Here is a 20,917-nt window from a genome sequence, read left to right as displayed (position 1 = left end):
TTTGATGTAGAATTATAGTGGCAACTCCTGTTAGCCCTAAAATGGGCTAACACCTTTGCTGATGAGAATTAGCTCACTTAGATTCATGCCTAGGTCTGAAGAATGTATTCAATAGCATCACTAATAAACAAGGTAGGCAACCAAAGGCAGCTCGTTAGACTTTACATGTTGTCATCTCTTATCCACATGCAACCCTTGCGTGGGAACAATAAGGAACTCATTCCCCCATACATTTTCAGAAAATCTTTTCTCATTTTATATTCTTGGCCAGCTATCAACTAATAAGGGGTTGCTTCTTTTACTAGATGTTTTCTCTATCCATGTTTGTAGACTTATCTTGGGGAAATTGTGAAATATCTTCACTCTATTTAGGTAGAAGATTGAATGCAAAAAAAAGATAATTGCCCACCCCCATTGGCCCATTACTTCTTTTACTAGACGTTTTGTTTTATCCTTGTTTTGTATACTTATCTTGGGGAAACTTGTTTGCCTACAACATGGGCAATTTTGGGATTTAACTTTAATTGCAACCATTGTACTTGCATTTTCATAACCTAGGAGTCTACTTTTGCAATCATGTCTCATTTTTTGGAGTTAACTTTAATTGCAACCATTGTACTGGCATTTTCATAACCTAGGAGTCTACTTTTGCAATCATGTCTCATTTATTTATATCAATTTCATTTCAATTATGTGCTCATGTCTCATGCTTGTCTCTATCCTCTCGAATTATCCCAAGTTACCTCGTGATTTTACATCCATTAGTTATCCTCATACTCAAGGCATAGGAGTAAAGGAAGGTGGATGAACCATTGAGTAGGTAGGACTAAATAGAGCGGATGAAACATTGAGTAGGTAGGACTAAAGAGAGTGGATGAAACATTGAGTAGGTAGGACTAAAGAGAGTTTCATAGTGAGTTGACTAAAGAGAGTGGATGAAACATTGAGCAGGTAGGACTAAAGAGAGTCTCATAGTTAGTTGACACCTTGTTCCATTAGATCAACTAGAGTAAACTCATCAGAGTTTGAGTGCTAACACATCAAAATTAGTATTTTGACGATAGCCTAGAGGATTGCATGCAAAAGGAAGACTAAGCACAATCCTTACCTTTTAGATCCAATTTAAACATGAATTCCCACCATCTCTTGCCTATTAGGTTTACTTAATCTTGCTAGAGTAAAAGTAGACATACATATGATATGTTTCATTTCGTCGCCAAAGCATTGAACTTGGTAAGCTCCAAGTAGCCTCCTCAATAAGACCCAAGTGCATCTAGCTACCATGAAACACATACCATGTTAGATGTTCAAGGTCTCCTTTTTTTTGGGGGTGTGTTGAGTGCACATCCTTAAACAATAGGCCCTTTACTCTTAAGAAATTTTACCGAGAGGTCTATTATTTGCGTGGCACAATAAGTTTTGATGTCTTTTACTTTTATTTTGGTTGAGTCATGAGTAACACATTGACTTTTAAAGTGGAACACTCAAAGAATGCAACAACTTTGCTATGCCATTTTCTAAGCAAATACTATTTTGATAGACATATGGCTATTAATCTTTCAAAGGATAACTTTTTCCAACTGTATCATGGACTTCACCACCAAATTGTTGTTAATGCTTTCTTGAACGTAACTTGCTTATTCACATCACATATTCATGATGTAACTTAGTCTTGATTCCCCCACACACCTACCCCATGCTTCATGCCTCTCCCTCTCTGTGTCTTTGTCTTTCTCTTATGTGTGGTGTCACTCTCATTCTCTCTCTCTCTCTCTCTCTCTCATGTGTGGTGCTTTCATCATATTGACTTGTAGAGTACAAAGGCGAGTAAACATTATGCAGGTGCGAATTCGATAGGATTTGGTGAGATGAGTTCTTTCCAACACGCAAAAGGTAGATATAGGATTTGTGTGTGTGTGTGAGAGAGAGAGAGAGAGAGAGTTTTTCTCTATGCCCTTTGTGGGTTTACACATGCATGTGTGTGACATGCAAAGGCGGTGATCGATCATGCACCTTGATCACTCCTTGTCGTGTCTAGTTCGCCCATACATGTGTGACGTGCAGAAGTTGGCGATCATTTATGCCCTTGGTCATTGTATATCTCTTCTTTAGTGACTTGGGGATGAACTCTATGCCTTGAGTCACCACTATGGGTTTGACTTGGTGGTATCCATGGAGCATCCCGTAGTCAAAAGGGGAGTTGAGATCTGGTGGGATGGTTAGGGCAGGCATGACTTTGGTGTGGGAGGATGGAGGGTAACCAATGTGGAGGCTACACGTGGTATGATGGGGTTTGGGAGAGGAGGTGGACCAAAGGGAGGACAGGGATGAGGCAATTGCAAAAAAGTGTTCCCAGGAGCAGATAAAACTGCCACATTAGTTGTTTTGTCTTCAGGTTACAAGTTCTTTAGTCGAGCTAGGCCTTCAAACCCTCAAAGCTTCGTGGTAGCCATAGCCACACGTATCCTATAGAAAAGACCCTAACATCATCTATGGCTTCCTCCCTATCGACCCCTTTGGCCTGCCATGCCGCGCCCTCCTTTTCACTTCAGGTATGTTTTCTGCCCGAAGCTCGGTTAAACTGCGTCGAATCTAGGTTTTTATCGTTCTTTTTGAGGTTTTATAAGGGGTTGTAGCCTATAGGGTTTCTCTGTGTGTTAGGGTTTTTCTATGGCTCTTAGTAAGCTTTTCTTAGGGTTTCTCCAAGATCCAGGCTCTGTGGTCACTTTGACAATTTCTTTGCCTGTGTTTGCCTGGCGACAGTCCTTCTCCAGAATCAATGGAGTGAAGAATGCTTCTTTTGTGAGCGTGGGCACCCGTCTTTCTTTCAGGAAGTTGAGAATTTCCTGCGAGGTAACCAGCAGGCTCTTGAAACCATTTATTTCATGATGTGCATCCAAGTGCAAAGACCTATCTGCACATCAGATCCTCGTTTTCTCGTAATCAAGATTTACCGATTAGTTAAGGTCAAGAGGTGTTTGGTCAAGCTTCACGTGTGGTTAATCTGTACTTAGGTCAAGATCTAGGCTTTAAGATTTTACCTAGATGAAAGTAATTATCATTTGTATCTTGAATATTTTGCTCACCGGCTCCCGGCTGGTGAGGCAGAGCTTGGAGAGATCTGAAATCAGCTTAATCTTTGAGTGTGGATCTGCTACTTTGCAGTTGAAAGCGCTCATTTGTGTTTGTTGTATTACCTCCAGGCTAGTTCTCCTCCAGCCAAACCAGAGACTCTAAAGAAAGTTGTGGAGATTGTGGCCAAGCAATTGGCGGCTCCTGCTGCCTCCGTCCAGCCGCACTCAAAGTTCCAAGAGTTGGGTGCTGACTCCCTTGATCAGGTATGTGAAGTTACTCGTTGCTTTATTGCTGGTCGCTGGTTGTAACACAAGTCAGTTAAAATGTTGTTGAAGATGAGCATGAAGAAGTTCTGATGGCTTGCCATGGCAAATAATTGTTGGCTGCTACTGTGTGTATGTGCATACATTTTTAAGTAGATTCCCAGGCTGATTACATTCTTGTTAATCAGGTGGAGATTGTGATGGCGTTGGAAGAAGAATTCAAAATTAGTGTTGATGAAGATGGTGCAGAATCCATTGTGACAGTGCAGGATGCTGCAGATCTCATCGAGAAAGTTGTCTCAAAAGTTTAATGATGCTTGAGAGCATGGTATATTAAGAGGGAATCTTTTTGGTGGTATCAAGGGTACTAATAGAGGGGCAATGATTCAAAATCACAAGTTTTGTGCAAGCTTTTATGCCCTGCAAGCAAGATTGTGGTAATACCATTCTAGATCCCACATTGATTGTTAGGGTAGACGGCATTGTTCACTTCAGCTGTACTACTCTGTTTTCATTGGCAGTTACTAATATAGTTACCAGAGTTGTTACAATCTGATTCTTTATGGGGAGCCTTTATGTGATTGTGTTGGGGGACCAGTATTTTCTACATGTTTGTCCATTAAAGTTTTCAATTATGTTGTGTGTAGCCATGGTGAGGGGACTGCACATACCTGAAATGGGTGGAGGTATACTTAAAGCAGGATGATAATATCCGCTGTTATTATTATCTCAACTGCGAGGATTTAAGGAGTGGTGTAGGTGGACATATGAGGTTTCTTTGAGTTTAAGACACCAGGGTGCTTTCTAAGTAGACAGGGATAAGAGGTCAGCAAAAGTCGTGTACATGAAGCGACATTAGCCACTTGATTAAGGTCTTTAAGCCTGCTGTCTGCAGTGCTTGGAATGCAACAACATTGCAACGAACGAGCGTAGATGTAGTGAGTCCTCACACAAGGTAGGTATAGTGGAGGGGTCACGTTAAATTTATAAACGCACTAGAATGCATCTTTCTTCCATTTAGAAAATCAGTTTGAGTTGAAAGTATAGAGAATGACTCTTTATTTCAAAGTGTTGCATAACATGGAACATTGTTCTTATGTTTAATAGGCTCAAATCGTTGCTTTTGATGGCTATTACTTTAATTATACTAACAAGCAGAGCTCATAGTACTGTCCACATACAAGACTAACAAGAATGTCACATGTCCACATGGAGTAGGGGTTCCAAAAATCTATCTTTAGTTTTAAAAAAATTAAGTGTAGAATTTGGCACTTTTGACATTTGAAATGAGCTCAAGAAGCCCAACAATGTTAGAATTGACTGTAAACACGCCTATGTTCCGACCATTTTCTCTAGTTGATGTTCAAGAAAAGGGGGTGATGTCAACCCTTGGACAACGGACCATCTTTCTCCGGTTGATGTTCACAAAGGGGGGGTGATGCCAGTCCTAAGCCATCAGAACGCTAATGGTCCAGAGTCTAGCATCACCCCCTCCTTTCTTGAACATTAGTCGGAGAAAGAGAATCAGAACATAAACGTGTTTATAGTCGATTTTTGGGCCTTTTGAGCTCATTTTTAATGTTGAAAGTGTTAGTATCTACACTCAAATATTTTTTTGAATGAGTCCCCTTTTTCTTTTAAATCGTATAGCCTCTCAAATAATGTAGATTATGTATAAACATCTTGAGTGAAACATATTGTTTCTATGGTGTTAATTTTGATGCTATAAACTTGGTGTGATGGTCTTGAGAGTCGAAAAAAAAGTTGCAAAAATTAGAAAAAAAGTCGCATGCAAGAAGCTCCCCAAAAAATAATGCTGTCCACACAGGGTAACTGTTCATCAATTCTTTAGTGAACCACAAGAACCCTTGGACCAAAGTATGTGAAGAGCTAGCCTATGTATTGGGAACACTGGCTTAAATGCATAAGGTTTCAACCTTGATGGGGGCAAAAAAAAAAGCATCATCAACCAGCGCACCCTCACTAGTCGTGCCTTGCGGAGTCTAGCATATGGTTTAACAGTAATATCAAAGCTACCCTGTTGGTTTATAGGATATGGGTGGTTTACAGGATATGGTCTTAACATTAATATCAAAGTCACCTTGTCGGGGGAATCCCAACAACATCAGCATATCGCCTTTCAACACCTGTAAGGGAGCGAGCATTGGTGCCGGATAACTTTTTCCCTGCTTATTCTTAGTTTATGCAACCATATCAAAAGCTCATGGGTTCTAGACAGTCACACATTCCTTCTGGGCATCCATCACCTTTTCCAAAATCCTCTATACATATCTTCTGGGCATCCATCCCTGCTTGAGAGAAGCTGGCTTGGGAAATGAAATGCTCTTTTTGGTGTATGTAAATACATTGATGAGCAGCATATTAGTCACGCTCCATACTAAAGCATTTTCCTTGTGTTAATTCGGCTTCTCTATACTATCTTAAGGAAGAGTTTCACAAAGCTTCCATGTGGCATGAATTTGGAGGTATGGGAAGAGAAGAAGAGGTTTAAGGAGGTTGGGGTAGAATTTGAATTTAGAGATTGGAGACGTGCGAAGCACAGGTCATCCGACTAGTTTGTTTTTATAAAGAAGATTGACAACTTTTAGAAATTGTTCAAAGTGAGCATCCCTTAGAATACCAAAATTAGGTTATGAGGAACCACATTACTTCAGTTGATGACATCTAGCATTATGTCAAGAACTTTGATGATGCAAACTAGGACCATCTAGAGCATAAACTGGGACCATCTAGAGCATCACAACGGAGTAAGTTGCAAAGCCCATCCCAAGAAGCACTTTAAAGGGAGTAAGAGAGTTACCCAAGGCCAAGGAAATATACATTTCACTTTTTGATCTAGAAATTACATGTGTTGTTCATTGTTGTACAAATGGTCTTCTTAAATCTAAAATTTCATAAATATGATTTGCATATGAATGTAATTTTGTTGCATGTCATGAACCAACTAAGGTACAACAAATTTTTAGATGAAATTTTATGTGAATTTCCTGATGTATTTCTCATTGAGTTGCCCGATGGTGTTCCTTTTGCAAAGATAATAGACCATCAGATTAAGTTACTACCTAGAAGCCATTCTATCTAGATACATGACAACCTTATTGGTTTAGCTAGAGGGAAGAAGACAAGATAGCTAGGTTGTTAAAAGAATATCTTAAGAAAAAGCAAATTCAGCTCAGTAAGACTCCATGGGGTGTAGCCGTTCTTTTGTCCAAGAAGAATGATGGTAGTATGCCATTTTGTATGGGTTACAAGGGGATGAATAAACTCACCACCACCACCACCAAGAGCCATATTCTTTGCCAAGGATGGATGGCCTTGTTGATTGTCTAAAGGGTGTAAATTGTCATCCCTTGTAGCCCATGCAATCTCACCCTCTTTAGTGTTTGGGATTTTTCCCTTTCCATTTGTGACATTCCATATACTTGTTGGGAAATCGGAGGTGCATGCAGTGTGTGTACACTCCCTTATAGAGAGTTAAGTGTATATGTGTGTGTCTCTTAGGGTGGACAAGCATGCTTTAAATAAGGTCAAATGGTTTGGTATTGGGAAAGGCCTTTATATACATGGGCTTGTACTTCATTTTATATCAATCAATCTTATCATCATCATTTGAGTCATGCAAATTACCTCTCTAGCATTATCTCCTCCCCTTACCCCCCCCCCCTCTCTCTCCCCCCTATGCAATCCATAGCCATGGAGCTTTATGATCCTCCATAGCTGTGTCTCCATCACCAGTTGTCTCTATCAACAATTGGTATCAGAGCGAGGTGTTTTTTAGGGTTTCTACTGCGTGTGGAATCACCTCTTCTGCTGACACGAGCACCCTTCTCGCCAGCCAGTCTTAACCAGCTTTTCCCATCGATCCCCTGTTCACCTGGTGCCTCACAGAGCGTGTTTTTATCCTTCGTCCACCTGCACAGCAAGCTGCTCATCATCCATGCCATCCTTCAACTCGTTGCAGGCACCACCAAGGGGTTTGCTTGTACTACTTCTCCCGCCATCATGGTTGAGGCTACTGTCTGCACACACGTCTGCTATTTGCCGTTATCATCCACATCCACATGTTCCTACCTACCTGTCTACGTCAACAACCTGCCGCCTACTCCTTCCTGTCTCGCCACACTAATGCACAACGGCCTACTTGTTGTCCACATTCGACTATTCTCTACCTGCGCAGTTTGTGCCAACCGTTCGAACTTGCTTCTCCAGCTCTACACCTGCCTGTAGCACACCACCGACGACTGCATCTTCGCCACACGCACCACCGATTGCATCTTCGCGACACGCACCACCGCCTTCAAAGCTAATATTTGGGGTGGCGTAAAGTGACTCATACAAGAGTCTGTTCACATTGGGACTTCATGGGTCTTTCAAGCACATTCGGAAGCACCTCATCTCCATGGGCTTCACTAAACAAGTCAATGTTTCTATCCTTCGCGCTCAAGCCCCAAGCAATGGAGCCATGGAAACGATGCCGCAAAAGTGGCTCGCCATCGCCATATCAAGGGGGAATCCCTCTTCCTTGACATTTTCGTTTGATTTTCTATGTGTGTGAGTGTCAAGGGTTCTCTGCCTACTTAGTCCCCCAAAATATGAATAAATAATGTGTGTGTGTTTGGGGTACTCTACCCAAATTAAATCCAAAACGAGATGTAATAGTTAGTGTATGTGTGCTTTGAGTCAGCCATCTCCCATAATACTCCGCTATCCCTGATCAAAGCAAGGGGGGATTATTGTGTTACCTTGGCCCCTGAGTCTAAGTTGGGGACAAACTACATGAACGTCTAAGCCATGCTAGGAAAAGAGTCTGAGCCATGCTAATGTTGAGCCTTTGAGGCTATTGAGGACATGCTCACCAGCCTTTGAGCCAAGCTTACCAGCCTCTGAGCCAAGTTACACGAGCCTTTGAGCTAGTAGCCATGAAAATGTCAACTTCAGACCAAAGATGGAGTATGTGTATTCCTAACTATTAGAGGTTCCTCATCACACTCCCACCTTGGCTCCGAGGGGGGATTTGTTGGGAAATCGGAGCTTCATGTGTGTGTGTGTGTGTGTGTGTGTGTGTGTGTGTGTGTGTGTGTGCGCATGTGAGTCGCCTCTTAGGGTGGATAAGCATGCATTAAATAAAGGCAAATGGTTTGGTATTGGGAAAGGCCTTTATATACATGGGCTTGTACTTAATTTTATATTAATCAATAGCATTATCATTTGAGTCATGCAAATTATCTCTCTAGCATTATCTCCCCCCCTCCCCCTCCCCCTTCCTCTTCCTCTTCCTCCCCTCCTCTCTCTCTCTCTCTCTCTCTCTCTATATATATATATATATATATATATATGCAATCCATAGCCATGAAGCTTTATGATCCTCCATAGTTGTATCTCCATAACCAGCTGTATCTACCGACAATACTTTCTCTATTATATCTTCATTTTGCCATGTATGAGATCTATTCCTATCAACAACTTATCAAATTGCATAGAATGTGATGCCATTATGAGAGTGACAGAAGGTCTTACCACTTGGTTTTTATGAACCCAAGGATAGTGTCTAACGCCTACTACAAGAATGCTTTAAATCCCCTCACCATACATATGCAAGTATGTACTCAAGAATTCTCTAAAACCTAAAGATTTTGTAGAATGATAATAATAAGATTTTGGTTTAGGTTTAACACTGTTCTTGTTAGGTTTATAGAAGGCTTCAATTTCTCTTGTTCCTTTGGTGAAGTAGGCATATTGAATCAAATAGGTCACTGATTTGGGAGATATTATACCTCGACTTGGAGAGGCATATAGGTTTAAAGAAATAATATCAGAACAACCACATATATTTATGTAGCAACTCCCAAAGAGTATATTCAAAGCTCTAACCTCCCTATTAGACAAATCATAGGAACATAAGGACATTGGCATCTAGCTCACCACCCAACCATAGATCCATTCAAGCTCTATGGTTGTGGGTGGTGAGTCTCACCCCGCATCTAGAGACTTGGTTCCACGTGCAAAGCCCTATTGTCCCTGTACAACCAAGACACACCCCCTATCTGTCTCTCTCCCCCTTCATATAAGCACAAAGTAGTTTCAATGAGGTCTCAATGCATCCTAGAGTCTAGGTGTGAGGAGCTCTCTCCTCAAAATTGACTCAATAACTCACTTATTGGTGGCCACCTAAAAAAGCGATGCCATAAACAGTGCAAGCCTGTAATAACTTCTAACCTCCCGTTAGATGCCTAATCCCATTCCTTGGCAAACCTAACTAGGATAACCTTGTTAGGGCCTCAAGATGTAGCATACTTGCCCCTTAAGAACTATTGATGTCCTTAATAATGAATCTAGGTAAACGACTCATCAAATCACACAACCTCCCATGTAGCCTTAGAACTCATACCGTACTTTCCACTTGATCAAAAACTCATGATAAATGATATTCCACGACCGTTTAGTACACTAAGCTAGAGCCACTTGATCAAATACTCGTGAATCTAGGTAAAGGACTCATGTAGCCTTGACCTCATACTGTCCTTTCCACTTGATCAAATACTCATGCGACGAACTTTTAGTACACTAACCTAGAGTCACTTCAAGTTCTAATGGAATAACATACCTAGTCATATCCTCAAGGTTATGGATATCCTCCATCGAGATAAACTCGTCACTTTCACCAAGACGTTGTTTCAAATGACTAATGTGAAAAATTGGGTGAATCTTGATTCCAAGCGGTAGTGCCAACCAATAAGCCACATCATTTATCTTCTTTGTGATTTAATAAGAACCACAACATTGTAAAGACTGCTTATAGTGCTTGCTAGTCATCATCTTTGTGATCTAGTAAGAACCACATAATAAAGACATATTATAGTGCTTGCCACTCCTTATCATCTTAGAATCATTTGGGACCCTCGGAGATAGCTTATAGTGCTTACCACTTCTCATCATCTTAGAATCATTTAGGAATGCAAGGTACACCCAGATGCCCTCGTGTGCAAAACCCTCAAATTCCTTCGTTGGTTAGCATAAAGCTGGGTGTATGCCTATGGGTGACTTTGGTTGATATTATACATAAGCATGAATGGGATTGCCACATGCTTACTACTATTGTAAGCAAACTCTATTTGTGGGAGATATCGTTCCCACTCAAATTGTCTTTTTGGAGACATAGGCCCTCAACATATCCTCCATAGTTTGGTTAGTCCACTTCATCTAATCATCTAGACTTGGGATGATACATACACAAGCATTTTGAGGACACTAATCCACAAAGGGCTGAGCCAACTCATGGGGACCTAGTAGGTATAAGCCCGGCTATCTAAGTTAGTGAATCCATAATGACCCAAATTGAATCATGCCCTTGCCTATCTGATATAGCCCAACTACAAAATCTATACTATTTGTTCATTGGGATTTATAAAGTTTTTAGTATACCCGAGGCTCTAAATCTATTAGCCTTAATAAGATAACACTGCTTTGACACATACTCCTCTACATAGGATTTTACATACGGTTAATAAAATAGCAAAGCAACCAAGGCTAGGATCCTTTGTATGACTGGATGTTCCGCACTAGGTGTGTTGTCATGTACATGCATCATGCCAATCATACAAATTTTTTGTTTGGATATCCATATTATTAGGTGCAAAAACCCTACCATTCTTGAAGGATAGTCCACTTTGAATATGATACTTAATGTCTTTCTCTCAACAACACTCATTGAAGCTATAGATAAAACACTTAGTAGCTTAATATATATTAAGTCAAAATTAACAAAGGGTATTTTTAAATACCCTTTGAACGCATGTTTTATGTAGGTATTGTTAAAAGTACACCACCCCTGAGCACAAGACACGAGTATAAGGCATGATAATGTTTCTCAAAATTAAATCTCGTGTAAGAAAAGAGTGTAACTTTTAACAGTTTTATCCCATTAGGAGAAATATGGACTCTCCATTTTGCCCCTTAAGGGCTTTCTCTCTCGTGCATGAATAAGGGAAAAGTGATAAAAAATGTTATAATATTGCCATTCTCTCTCCTCTTTTAGAATCAAGGAGATCTCTTTATATTGTTTTTATAGAGATTCACCTATTATGTCATTGTATTACTGTCCCATGTCCAAAGTTAGGACCACCTGTCCTCAAAATTCTCAAATCTGAAATAATAATATTCTATTTGAACTGAAAAAAGATGTGACACTCGTAAATACCCACATGACTTTTCAACTTGTAAATCCTTCAAAATAGATTGCAGTTACGTATTTCTTATCTTACTGTTTGAATAGAATCGACTCGTTAGTAGCCGAGATGGCACCTACTCTACCAGTGGTAACAAGTGTTTACATTAATGGCATTTACGTATTTCAAAATGGGAGAAGTAAAAAAAATGGAATAACTTAATGTAGACACATCACATTTTCAAATTTTATTTTACCCACGTATACCTCTATGCTCTAAGAGTGTGACTGTTAATTTTTGTCATTTTTCATTAAGTATACAGGGGTTTATGAAAGTTTTCTTCATTTAGAGACTTCTCTAGATTTTTAGAATAAGCAAAATAGGGTTTTCAGTGTAGGGTGATTTTAGTATGCTTTGATGAGATATGGCTTTAGGTTTTTCACTTTCCCTCCTTTGTACATAGAAAACTCAAATTTGTGTTTGTTTTCTTTAGTAGCTATGCTCAAAAGCTTTCTTTCCCTCCTAAAACACATTAATGACTTTAGATCTTCTCAATGATGGGGTTTCTTGTCTTCTGTATAGAGGAATTGAAGGGTATGTTGATTATTTGTTGGTGCCATTTAGTTGGAACTACATATTTATCTTTCCCTTCACAATCATCTTTATGTTTATTAATCTCTGCAAAAGAATCAAAGAATGAGAGCAATGGAGGTACATGTCCATCTTGTTATCTATTATGTTATTTTGTTATGGTTTAATTTTGTTTGAGTTATTATGTTTTCTTTTCTATTTTGACCATCTTAAATTGTTCTCAATTAGATTTAGTCATGTGTGAAATTGAAGATAATAGTCGAAACACATTTGCGAGTAAAACAGGTAATTGACCTAGACTACCTGGGAAGATTCCCTTCCAAATATTGAAAATATATATCTTTTTTGAGTATTAGACATAAATTTACAATTTGATTCTCACAAAAGACTAAAATTTGTTGAAATTTTAAATAACTAAAAGTAAATCAAAGCACTAAAAGTAAATAACTAAAAGTAAATCAAAGCACTACCTTCAAAATATATCAAATTTTTTATACTTGAATCATTTATAAAATAGCTATGTTTATACAATACTTAATTTTTTGATTATTACACAAATAGCAAGTTCTAAAGAAACAAAAGTTTGTGTAATGATGTGGCATGTTTAAGATTTAAAATACTTAAACATGCAAGGCAAGCTAGAAAAAGAATTGATTAGTTTCTTTGAAAAAAATTCAAGTGATTTAGGTAGTAAATTTTAAGTTAATTAAATTGTAAAGCTTGTGTAATATAACATTCTTTTATACAGTAAAGCTTAATATTTTGAGAATTAATATTGCAATCATTAGGGTTTCTCATTAATGATATATCAAAATCTATAATTGAATAAACCAATTATAATGCATTAGGGTTTCTCATTAATGATATATCAAAATCTATAATTGAATAAACCAATTACAATGCATCATCGTTTGAAGATAATAAATAGTTCTCTAACACTTTTCAACAACAACAATTTCAAATCACAAGTAAACTAGAACTAATTAAATTTTAAAAAAAAGAATGTAATGCTAAAAAGATTATTAAAAAACATAGTGAGTAAAGTTTAATTGACATACAAAGTTTCTACTTCGCTAAGGAGAAACCTAGCACGACTAAAAGCTATCAAAATCATATGATAACATCCTATTATTGGTGTATATGCACCTTGTTCAATTACAAAGTATCAATTCTCAAATATAATATCCTATCAACCTACTAGATGTGTAAAAAGCATTTTATTTTAGTACCAAAAACTTAACTAGGTACCAAAAACTTAACTGGGGATCAAGTATTTGATCCTGGCTTGGGGATCTTTTTTACCTATCATTATTATTTTGATCTCCCTCCACTATAGCTTCTTCTGTGTTTGAAAGCATTAAGACATTGCCTTCACCTTCCACCGTAGCTAAGTCTGCTAATTCCCTTGGCTCATCAGATAGAGGAGGTAATGGTTCTTTGGAAGCAAACTGAAACTTTTCATTGTTCTCAATAGAGGTTGTGCCCGACCTCTTGGTATTGATTAGGTAGCTCTGCAAAGTCCGTTATTCGCATGGGTATAAAGGATGCTTGAGCCTCATCACACTCCACAGCCTAAAACTTAACTAGGGATCAAGTATTTGATCCTGGGTTGGGGATCTTTTTACCTATCATTATTATTTTGATCTCCCTCCACTATAACTTCTTCTATGTTTGAAAGCATTAAGACATCACCTTCACCTTCCACCGTAGCTTAGTCTGCTAATTCCCTTGGCTCATCAAACAGAGGATGCTTGAGCCTCATCACGTTCCACAGCCACACAATTCCGTTTGTGTCATAATGCACACGTTATAGTCATCCCTACAATAACGTTTAAATCTTTAAAATGAAAATACATACTTTGAGAGCTCAAAGCAAAAAAGTTAGAGATCCAATATATACCTGTCCTAGAGAACAGATCCAAAACTCAATCATCTTGAAGTGAGAAAAGATCAATTAAATGATTGATTGATTGCTAAGGCTTCTGATATGGATTTACACTAGAACACATTGAGAGCACATCAACATTTTTTACCAGCGTTTTTGAAGTGTTTTTGGAAGGAAAATATCGGGATGCTGAGTAGCGATTTGTTCGCTTCTCTGTAACATTTTTACGCTGCTCAGTAGCGCTCTTTGTAAAAAAAGTTGCTGGTCAACAGTGAAATATCGCTGCCCAACAGTGTGTATAGCAACGAAAAATACTGTTATACTATAAAAATATCCCATTTTTTTGTTGCTTCTTTTGTCACCATGTAGTTTTATCTTTTGAATACAATAAACTTGTACTCTGAGGTTTTTTGCAGGTTTATGCCTTATCTATCACTTCTACCTCTCCTACCCTATCACTTCTACCTCTCCTACCCTATCCTCCTCAAGCTCAAGCAAGGTATGTCTACTCTTTTCCTTTATCTCCTATGCAAACAAGCTTTCCATGAAAGCTTTCTTGTGAGTATTTCCTTTCTCTTTTCTCTCTTTCAAGTTTTTCTTTTCTTCTTTTTCCCTTCTTATTGACGCTTAACCATTTATGAGTACTTTCCCTTCTTCTTTTTCCCTAATTAAGAGCTCTCCACATTAAAGCTTGATATGGTAAGAGATCTTGATTTTTCTTAATACTTTTTTTTCTTGACTTGTTTTAATTTTGTAGGTTTTCAATACATACAAGCCTCACAAGAGATCTCTTTCTTGTATCTCTTCTTTTATGCTTTTACATGTTTATAGAGTTTGTAAGGGGTTTGTAAGTTTTAGGGATTTTAAGATTAGGGTTTGTTACGAATACTTTTTTTCTTAATTTGGTTTGATTTTGTAGGTTTTCAACACATACAAGCCTCATAAGGTAAGATATCTCTTTCTTGTATGTTTCTTCTCTTAAGCTTTTACATGTTTAGGGTTTGTAAGTTTAGGGTTTGTTATTTTTTCCATGCTCTATGGATAGCCTTTAGAGAGCTATGCTTTTCTCAAGAGATGGCATATGCCTTAGTCTCATTCATGAGACTTATACATTAGCCATATGCATAAACTTTATGATGCCGGTAGCTACCTATGCATGCTGGTAGCTTCCAGATGCCTAGATATGCCGGTAGCACACATATAGACATGGCTGTATTATGGAATTGTTAAGAATTCCTTTCTCCATTTAGATTGTATTCCAAAATCCTCTAACTTGGGATGTGCATCATTTGTGATGATAGTTGCATAGCCTCCTTGTGTGTGGACTGGGTGAGCTTTCCTCCACTTGCAAAAGCAGTAACTGTCATGAATGTAACTATTCGAATTTCTAGCAGGTCAACCAATTATGGATTGGCTAATTTTATCTTCTGTGCCACATTAGACCACAATGTACCCTCTCCAACCATAGGGAGTAGTTCTTCTAAATCTGGGTGAGGTGCTCATAGTAGAGGGTATGGTACATAATGTTGTTTTGTTGGCGTGACCTCGGAGTAGGCCTTGGGTAGAATTCTTCAAGTTGTCTCAAATGGTGTTATTTGCATTAACACCTTGAACATCAAATGAAGCCTTCATATTTTGCACTAGACAATGACTCCAAAACTGTATCATGAGTAAAAGCTTCAATATTGTCTTGGGGGATAGTATGGCGTACCTCCTAAGGTTGCCGTTGGAGAGACGGGTGAGGTGCCAGTATCTCCTCCGGGGGTGAGAGGGTTAGTGGGAAAATCTATATGTTGAGGAGTGAGAGTAGAAAAGATGCAGTCGGCTTGAGACTTGTTAGTAGGTAGGGCATTAGGATATGGATTAAGTAGTTTACTAGTGATATTAGAATATACTGCGTAAGTGGAGTTGGAAGATGAAGATGGCGTCTCTTCCTGACCATGACCTGAGCTGGGGGTGGGTGGCTAGGTTTGTGAGATTTCATAAAATCTTGAAGGTCAGGGATATCCTCAGGATTTATATTAGGATATTCAATATGGGTGGCATCAAAAGTGCAAAGTACACTGGTTCACATAGATTCTAAGTGTTTATAGATATTAGTGTATAGTTTTAGAATTCCAAAAGGGTGATATAAAGAAGACTCACATAAGTTTAAATGCTGTGGTGAGTATTGTAGACTTCTAGCCACCCATGGTTTATAATCCATTGATAACTTTGTGCTACCACCTCGTAGTTGGCCGGTGTCTCGAGAATATCATTTGGAACAAATAGGTCTAATTTTTCGACACTGTTGTCCAGAATTTTAGAGTTTTATAGTACCCGACACCAACTACAAAGGTTTAACACCTTAGGTTGTAATGTATAAAAGCAAATATCCTGTGGATTAGTTAATACTAATTTTTATAGTACCTGACACCAACTACAAAGGTTTAACACAATAGGATGTAATGTATAAAAGTAAATATCCTGTGGATTAGTTAATACTATATCTCCCTGCAAAATTCCCATTATGATAGTGGCATCGCGCTCAGTATTTTGTTTAATGAGGGTTAGTTCACCAAGGCCTAGGTCCTCAGACAGATTTATATCATATTGAAGCAAGGAGAGGCTTAGTGTAGACAAAAATGAGTAAGAGTTTGAGGAGGGGCTCGAGGGGTTACTGGCAACTGACCTATCTCTGAGGCTTGCTCAAGGAGTATGCACATTTCATCCGTAGGCTCTTGTCTTTGACTGCGGTCTTGTATGGCCAATTGGCGTTCCAATTCTTGTAGACGGGAGTCATTGGTGCTGAGGAGGTTTGATATGGAAGTTTCGCGGACCATCCTTGCAGCATCCAACTCCTCAAAGCTCCGCGTTGCTTCCTCCTGGGCACGTCTAGTGGTAGCCTCTCTTTCTTGAGCTTCTGTGATTCTCTGAAGTCTTTCGGCAGCCATCCTTTGACAGTCTTGTAACTGCTGGGTGACTTGTGCCATTGCCTCTTGGTGTGCTATCACCATTCTTTGCATCTCAACTTGATTGGCACTAATGACATCATTAAGGGCTCTCACTTTCTCTGCATGTGCCTTGTTTGTTTTTTTGTTCTCTTTCTTGTTGTAAGTGAGTAGCCTTGCTTTCTGCTTCCTTCAAACTTGAGGATAACTGTTGGACCTAGCTTTGCAGCTCTTCTTTTTTGGCCATGGACATGTGCTCGAGCTCTTGTACTTGCTGGGCATGAATAGCTATGAGCTCGTGGGTTGTGGGGGGTAACCTCCTTCTGGAGTTACTCCTTAGCCTGTTTCTAGCTTTGCCTTCTTAAGATCCGTATTCTCTTTAATTCTCTGAACAATAGTTTGGCTTAGAACCAAATTATTGCTCTCCAGTGACTTGTATCTAGTCTCTTGCTCCTCAGTTGCCTTCAAACTCTCCATGTTACATCTCGATGCATGGCCTTTGTTGCTGTCAACAAGTGTTCCTTTAAGGTCTGTGTACTTGTGTGTTTAACTCTTGAACTTGCTTCCAAAGTGCAGCGTTATGATCATGAAGCATGTGTGTAGTGAGGAGATGGCAGTGCCATACTCTTTGCTCTTGCTCCCATAGTGAGGCACTTGTGCTTGTGGCCCCTTCCAAAGTGCAGCATTATGATCATGAAGCATGTGTGTAGTGAGGAGATGGCAGCGCCACACTCTTTGCTCTTGCTCCCATAGTGATGCACTTGTGCTTGTGGCCCCTTCCAAAGTGCAGCGTTATGATCATGAAGCATGTGTAGTGAGGAGATGGCAGCGCCATACTCTTTGCTCTTGCTCCCATAGTGATGCACTTGTGCTTGTGGCCCCTTCCAGTCCAGCATGCAGTAGGTTTAGTAGTCCATCCAAACCTTCCATAGTTTCCTGCATATGAACTGTTCATAATCTATATTCTATAAGAAGGATAGCTAGGGTAGTTTTTCTTCATCCTCCAGATGCCTTCTTTTGCTCGGACTTGATGTATCTTCACCTCTTGGTCTTTTACTTGTATCAAGTTTTGCTACTGCATCTTGCAATGGGATTGATGTTGCTGTCTTAAGTTCTTTTGATTCTTCAGCCACACTGGCACTGCTTTTTGCTATTGTTGTCTCTGGCTCCATTTTTGTAGGTGTGTCCGCCCGCCATGGTAGAATCCTTAAGCAAGGAAAAGTTTGTGAATATAAGCTACGCTGGTGGGCTCTGAGTAGGAGTAATCTTGCGTTTGTTCTTTAGTGGCTTGACTGACAGTGGCTTCTTGCAGTAGTGTCAGTACTTCCTAGTATGATCTAATCTCTTGTGCTAGCTCAGCCTCTATCCTTTGTGATTCCTTAACCATGTCACGAATGATGCCCCTCATCTTCCTTTCTGTTTTATTTTTCTTCCCTTTCTTTACCTCCTTCATTATGGCTTGTGTTTCTATGAGGACAGCTTGACCCTCTTGCATCTCTACAGCTATCAGCATTGGTTGCTCGGGAAGTAGTGCTAACTGCATCTGCTCTGCTGGTTCGGGTTCTGGAAGGGTCCTCTTTGCCACATGGTTTAGGACCTGTGTCAGTGGGGTAGGGGTTGCATATCTTGGATTGATGGGCCTTAAGGTAGTTTTCCATCTCCCGGTGTATGTAGAATGCCCAGTCCTCCTCCTTTTCATGGACTTTTGTAATTCTGTTTAGTGGGAACCCTATTGTAGAAGAGCGGCCCACTGGCTTCACCTACATGATCAACGACATCGCCCCATTAGAGTTATATGAGCTCTTGGGCGTGTACCTTGATTAGATCTTTCATGATGATCAGGACTTGCTCTGTTGTGCCATCGGCCTTCGTTATATTGTGCCCCGCTTGGTAGCTTTGTCATAGGTTTTAATGTACTCGCACAAAGCTCCATGTTGATGTTCTTGGGAAGGATCTGTGCCATTCTGCAGAGGCCCACTTTCTCTAACTTTTCCTTTACTTCGCTCTCTTCCAAGATTTGGAGGCACTTTGGGCTGTGATACTGCAGCGCCACCTTTCCATGGGCCGTATGGATCCTCCTTGTTGGCTGATGATGGCACCATGGAAGGCTTGGGCATATCGGCCCAAGTAGTTAATCTTCAGTCCCCGCATGCCGGCTTCTTCTTCTGACTCACCGAGGAGCATGTAGCACTGGCCTGTGTTATGCGGGGGTTACGGCTTTGGGGTCTGATGATGTCGACATCTGTACATGTAAAAAAAATCAGTCTCTAGACTGGTGGGGTAGGTTCCACTCCTTTTTTTTTGGCAAGATGGTTAATCGGGATGAGAAGTGTGTTAGTGTGGTGGGAGGAATAAACAAGGTGTGTTAATTGAACAGGTCAATTATGTAGCGCGAAGGTGCAAGTTTTTAGTAGTTCCGTGAAATTGCAGGTCGTGTGAGGAGGGATCCCGTGAGAGGGATTTCTATGAGAGTTAAAAACATGAGAGTTAGAAACGTGAGAGTTACAAGCATGAAGGGGATTTCCGTGAAACGGAATCCCATGAGAGTTAGAAATGTGAGAGTTAAAAATGTGAAGGGGATTTCTGTGAAGGGGAATCCCGTGAGAGTTAGAAACATGAGAGTTAAAAATGTTTAATTACCTTGCTCTTGTCTAGAGCTTGTCTATGTGTTTTTAGATCAAATTTGATCATATTATCCTCTTCAAGACTTGATGTTGCCTTTCTTCTTGTCTTCAACCTTGCACATATAGCACACACGTTGATTCTGATCTTGCATGGGATAGTGACCTTATTTCCAGTTAGATGTCTAGCATCCATTATGTGGGCAGATAGGAGGCAAGGAAGGGGTGAGCATGCAGGCTGCAGCGCGAGAGGGGGGGGGAGTGGAAGCTTCAGTGAGACGAGCGACCCTCCCAAGGACATAGATACAAAGGTGATGTATCTCAGGCAACCTTTAGATGTCCAACATCCATTTTTTTTCCATTTGGATGTCCAACATCCATTACTACATCATTTAGATATCCAACAACCATTATGTTTCAATTTGGATGTCCAACATCTATTTTGTTTCCATTGGATGCCCAACATCCATTGTGTTTCAATTTGGATGTCCAACATCCATTATGTTTCCATTTGGATTTCCAACATCCATTTTTTTTCCATTTGGATATCCAACATCCATTTTGTTTCAATTTGGATGTCCAACATCCATTACTACATCATTTGGATGTCCAACAACCATTATGTTTCAATTTGGATGTCCAACATCCATTACTACATCATTTGAATGTCCAACAACCATTATGTTTCAATTTGGATGTCCAACATCCATTTGTTACCATATTATAGTAGTGATGTGTGTGAACACACTTAGGACCGCAGGGGCACTTTTTCCCTCACTAGGAGGTTTTTTCCCCCGTGCATTGTATATACGCCCATTATCTTCTAGGGCTTGGAATCTTTCATTTTTGGCACTCATAATACACTACTGTGTTGTGCTCAAGCTTCCTCATCTTCTTGAAGTTGTGTGTGCATTCCTGCAACCCTAATTCCAACAATTGGTATCAGAGCAGGCTTCCTCCTCCCGGGCAGCATCACCGGCACCTGCCGCTTCATCTCCTCCGATTGCGACGAGGTTTCACGAGCGTCTGCAGGTTAGTATATGCCGTGGGAGAGCCCGTAGGGCATGTTCGTTTCAGAATTTTGATCTGAAGTCATTTCGCCCTCCGTTTTTGCATTCCAAGTACTGCGCAGGCAAAATCGTCCTACTGTGCAGATTTTCTGTCAAGATTAAAATCTGCAGGACAGGTGCCCATTCGTCTGTTTTGGGCTGTGCTACATAGCACAGGTCGATTTTATACAGGTTTACCTCTTACAGGCAGCATTTACATCTAGTAGTACAGTCATTGGCCATGGCTGACAACAATGATGTATTCCGCATGTTGGCTGCTGAGGATAAGTTGGATGGCACCAACTATCCATTGTGGG

The 20,917-nt window shown here is 39.9% G+C and overlaps 1 protein-coding gene across 1 annotated transcript; it reads left to right on the top strand.

Moving 5' to 3' along the window:
- Positions 1-2,378: 2,378 nt before the first annotated feature.
- On the top strand, positions 2,379-3,889 carry LOC147618252 (uncharacterized). The gene is made up of 4 exons (XM_086774688.1): positions 2,379-2,552; positions 2,764-2,853; positions 3,204-3,338; positions 3,527-3,889. The coding sequence occupies exons 1-4, from the start codon at positions 2,493-2,495 to the stop codon at positions 3,647-3,649; spliced, it is 408 nt and encodes a 135-aa protein (XP_086630814.1). The 5' UTR covers positions 2,379-2,492; the 3' UTR covers positions 3,650-3,889.
- Positions 3,890-20,917: the final 17,028 nt, after the last annotated feature.

This window comes from Cibotium barometz, chromosome 35 (assembly GCF_041138505.1).
Source record: "Cibotium barometz isolate CiBa-2024 chromosome 35, ASM4113850v1, whole genome shotgun sequence".
Classification (NCBI taxonomy): Eukaryota; Viridiplantae; Streptophyta; class Polypodiopsida; order Cyatheales; family Cibotiaceae; genus Cibotium; species Cibotium barometz.
This window is presented reverse-complemented; position numbering and strand designations above follow the sequence as displayed.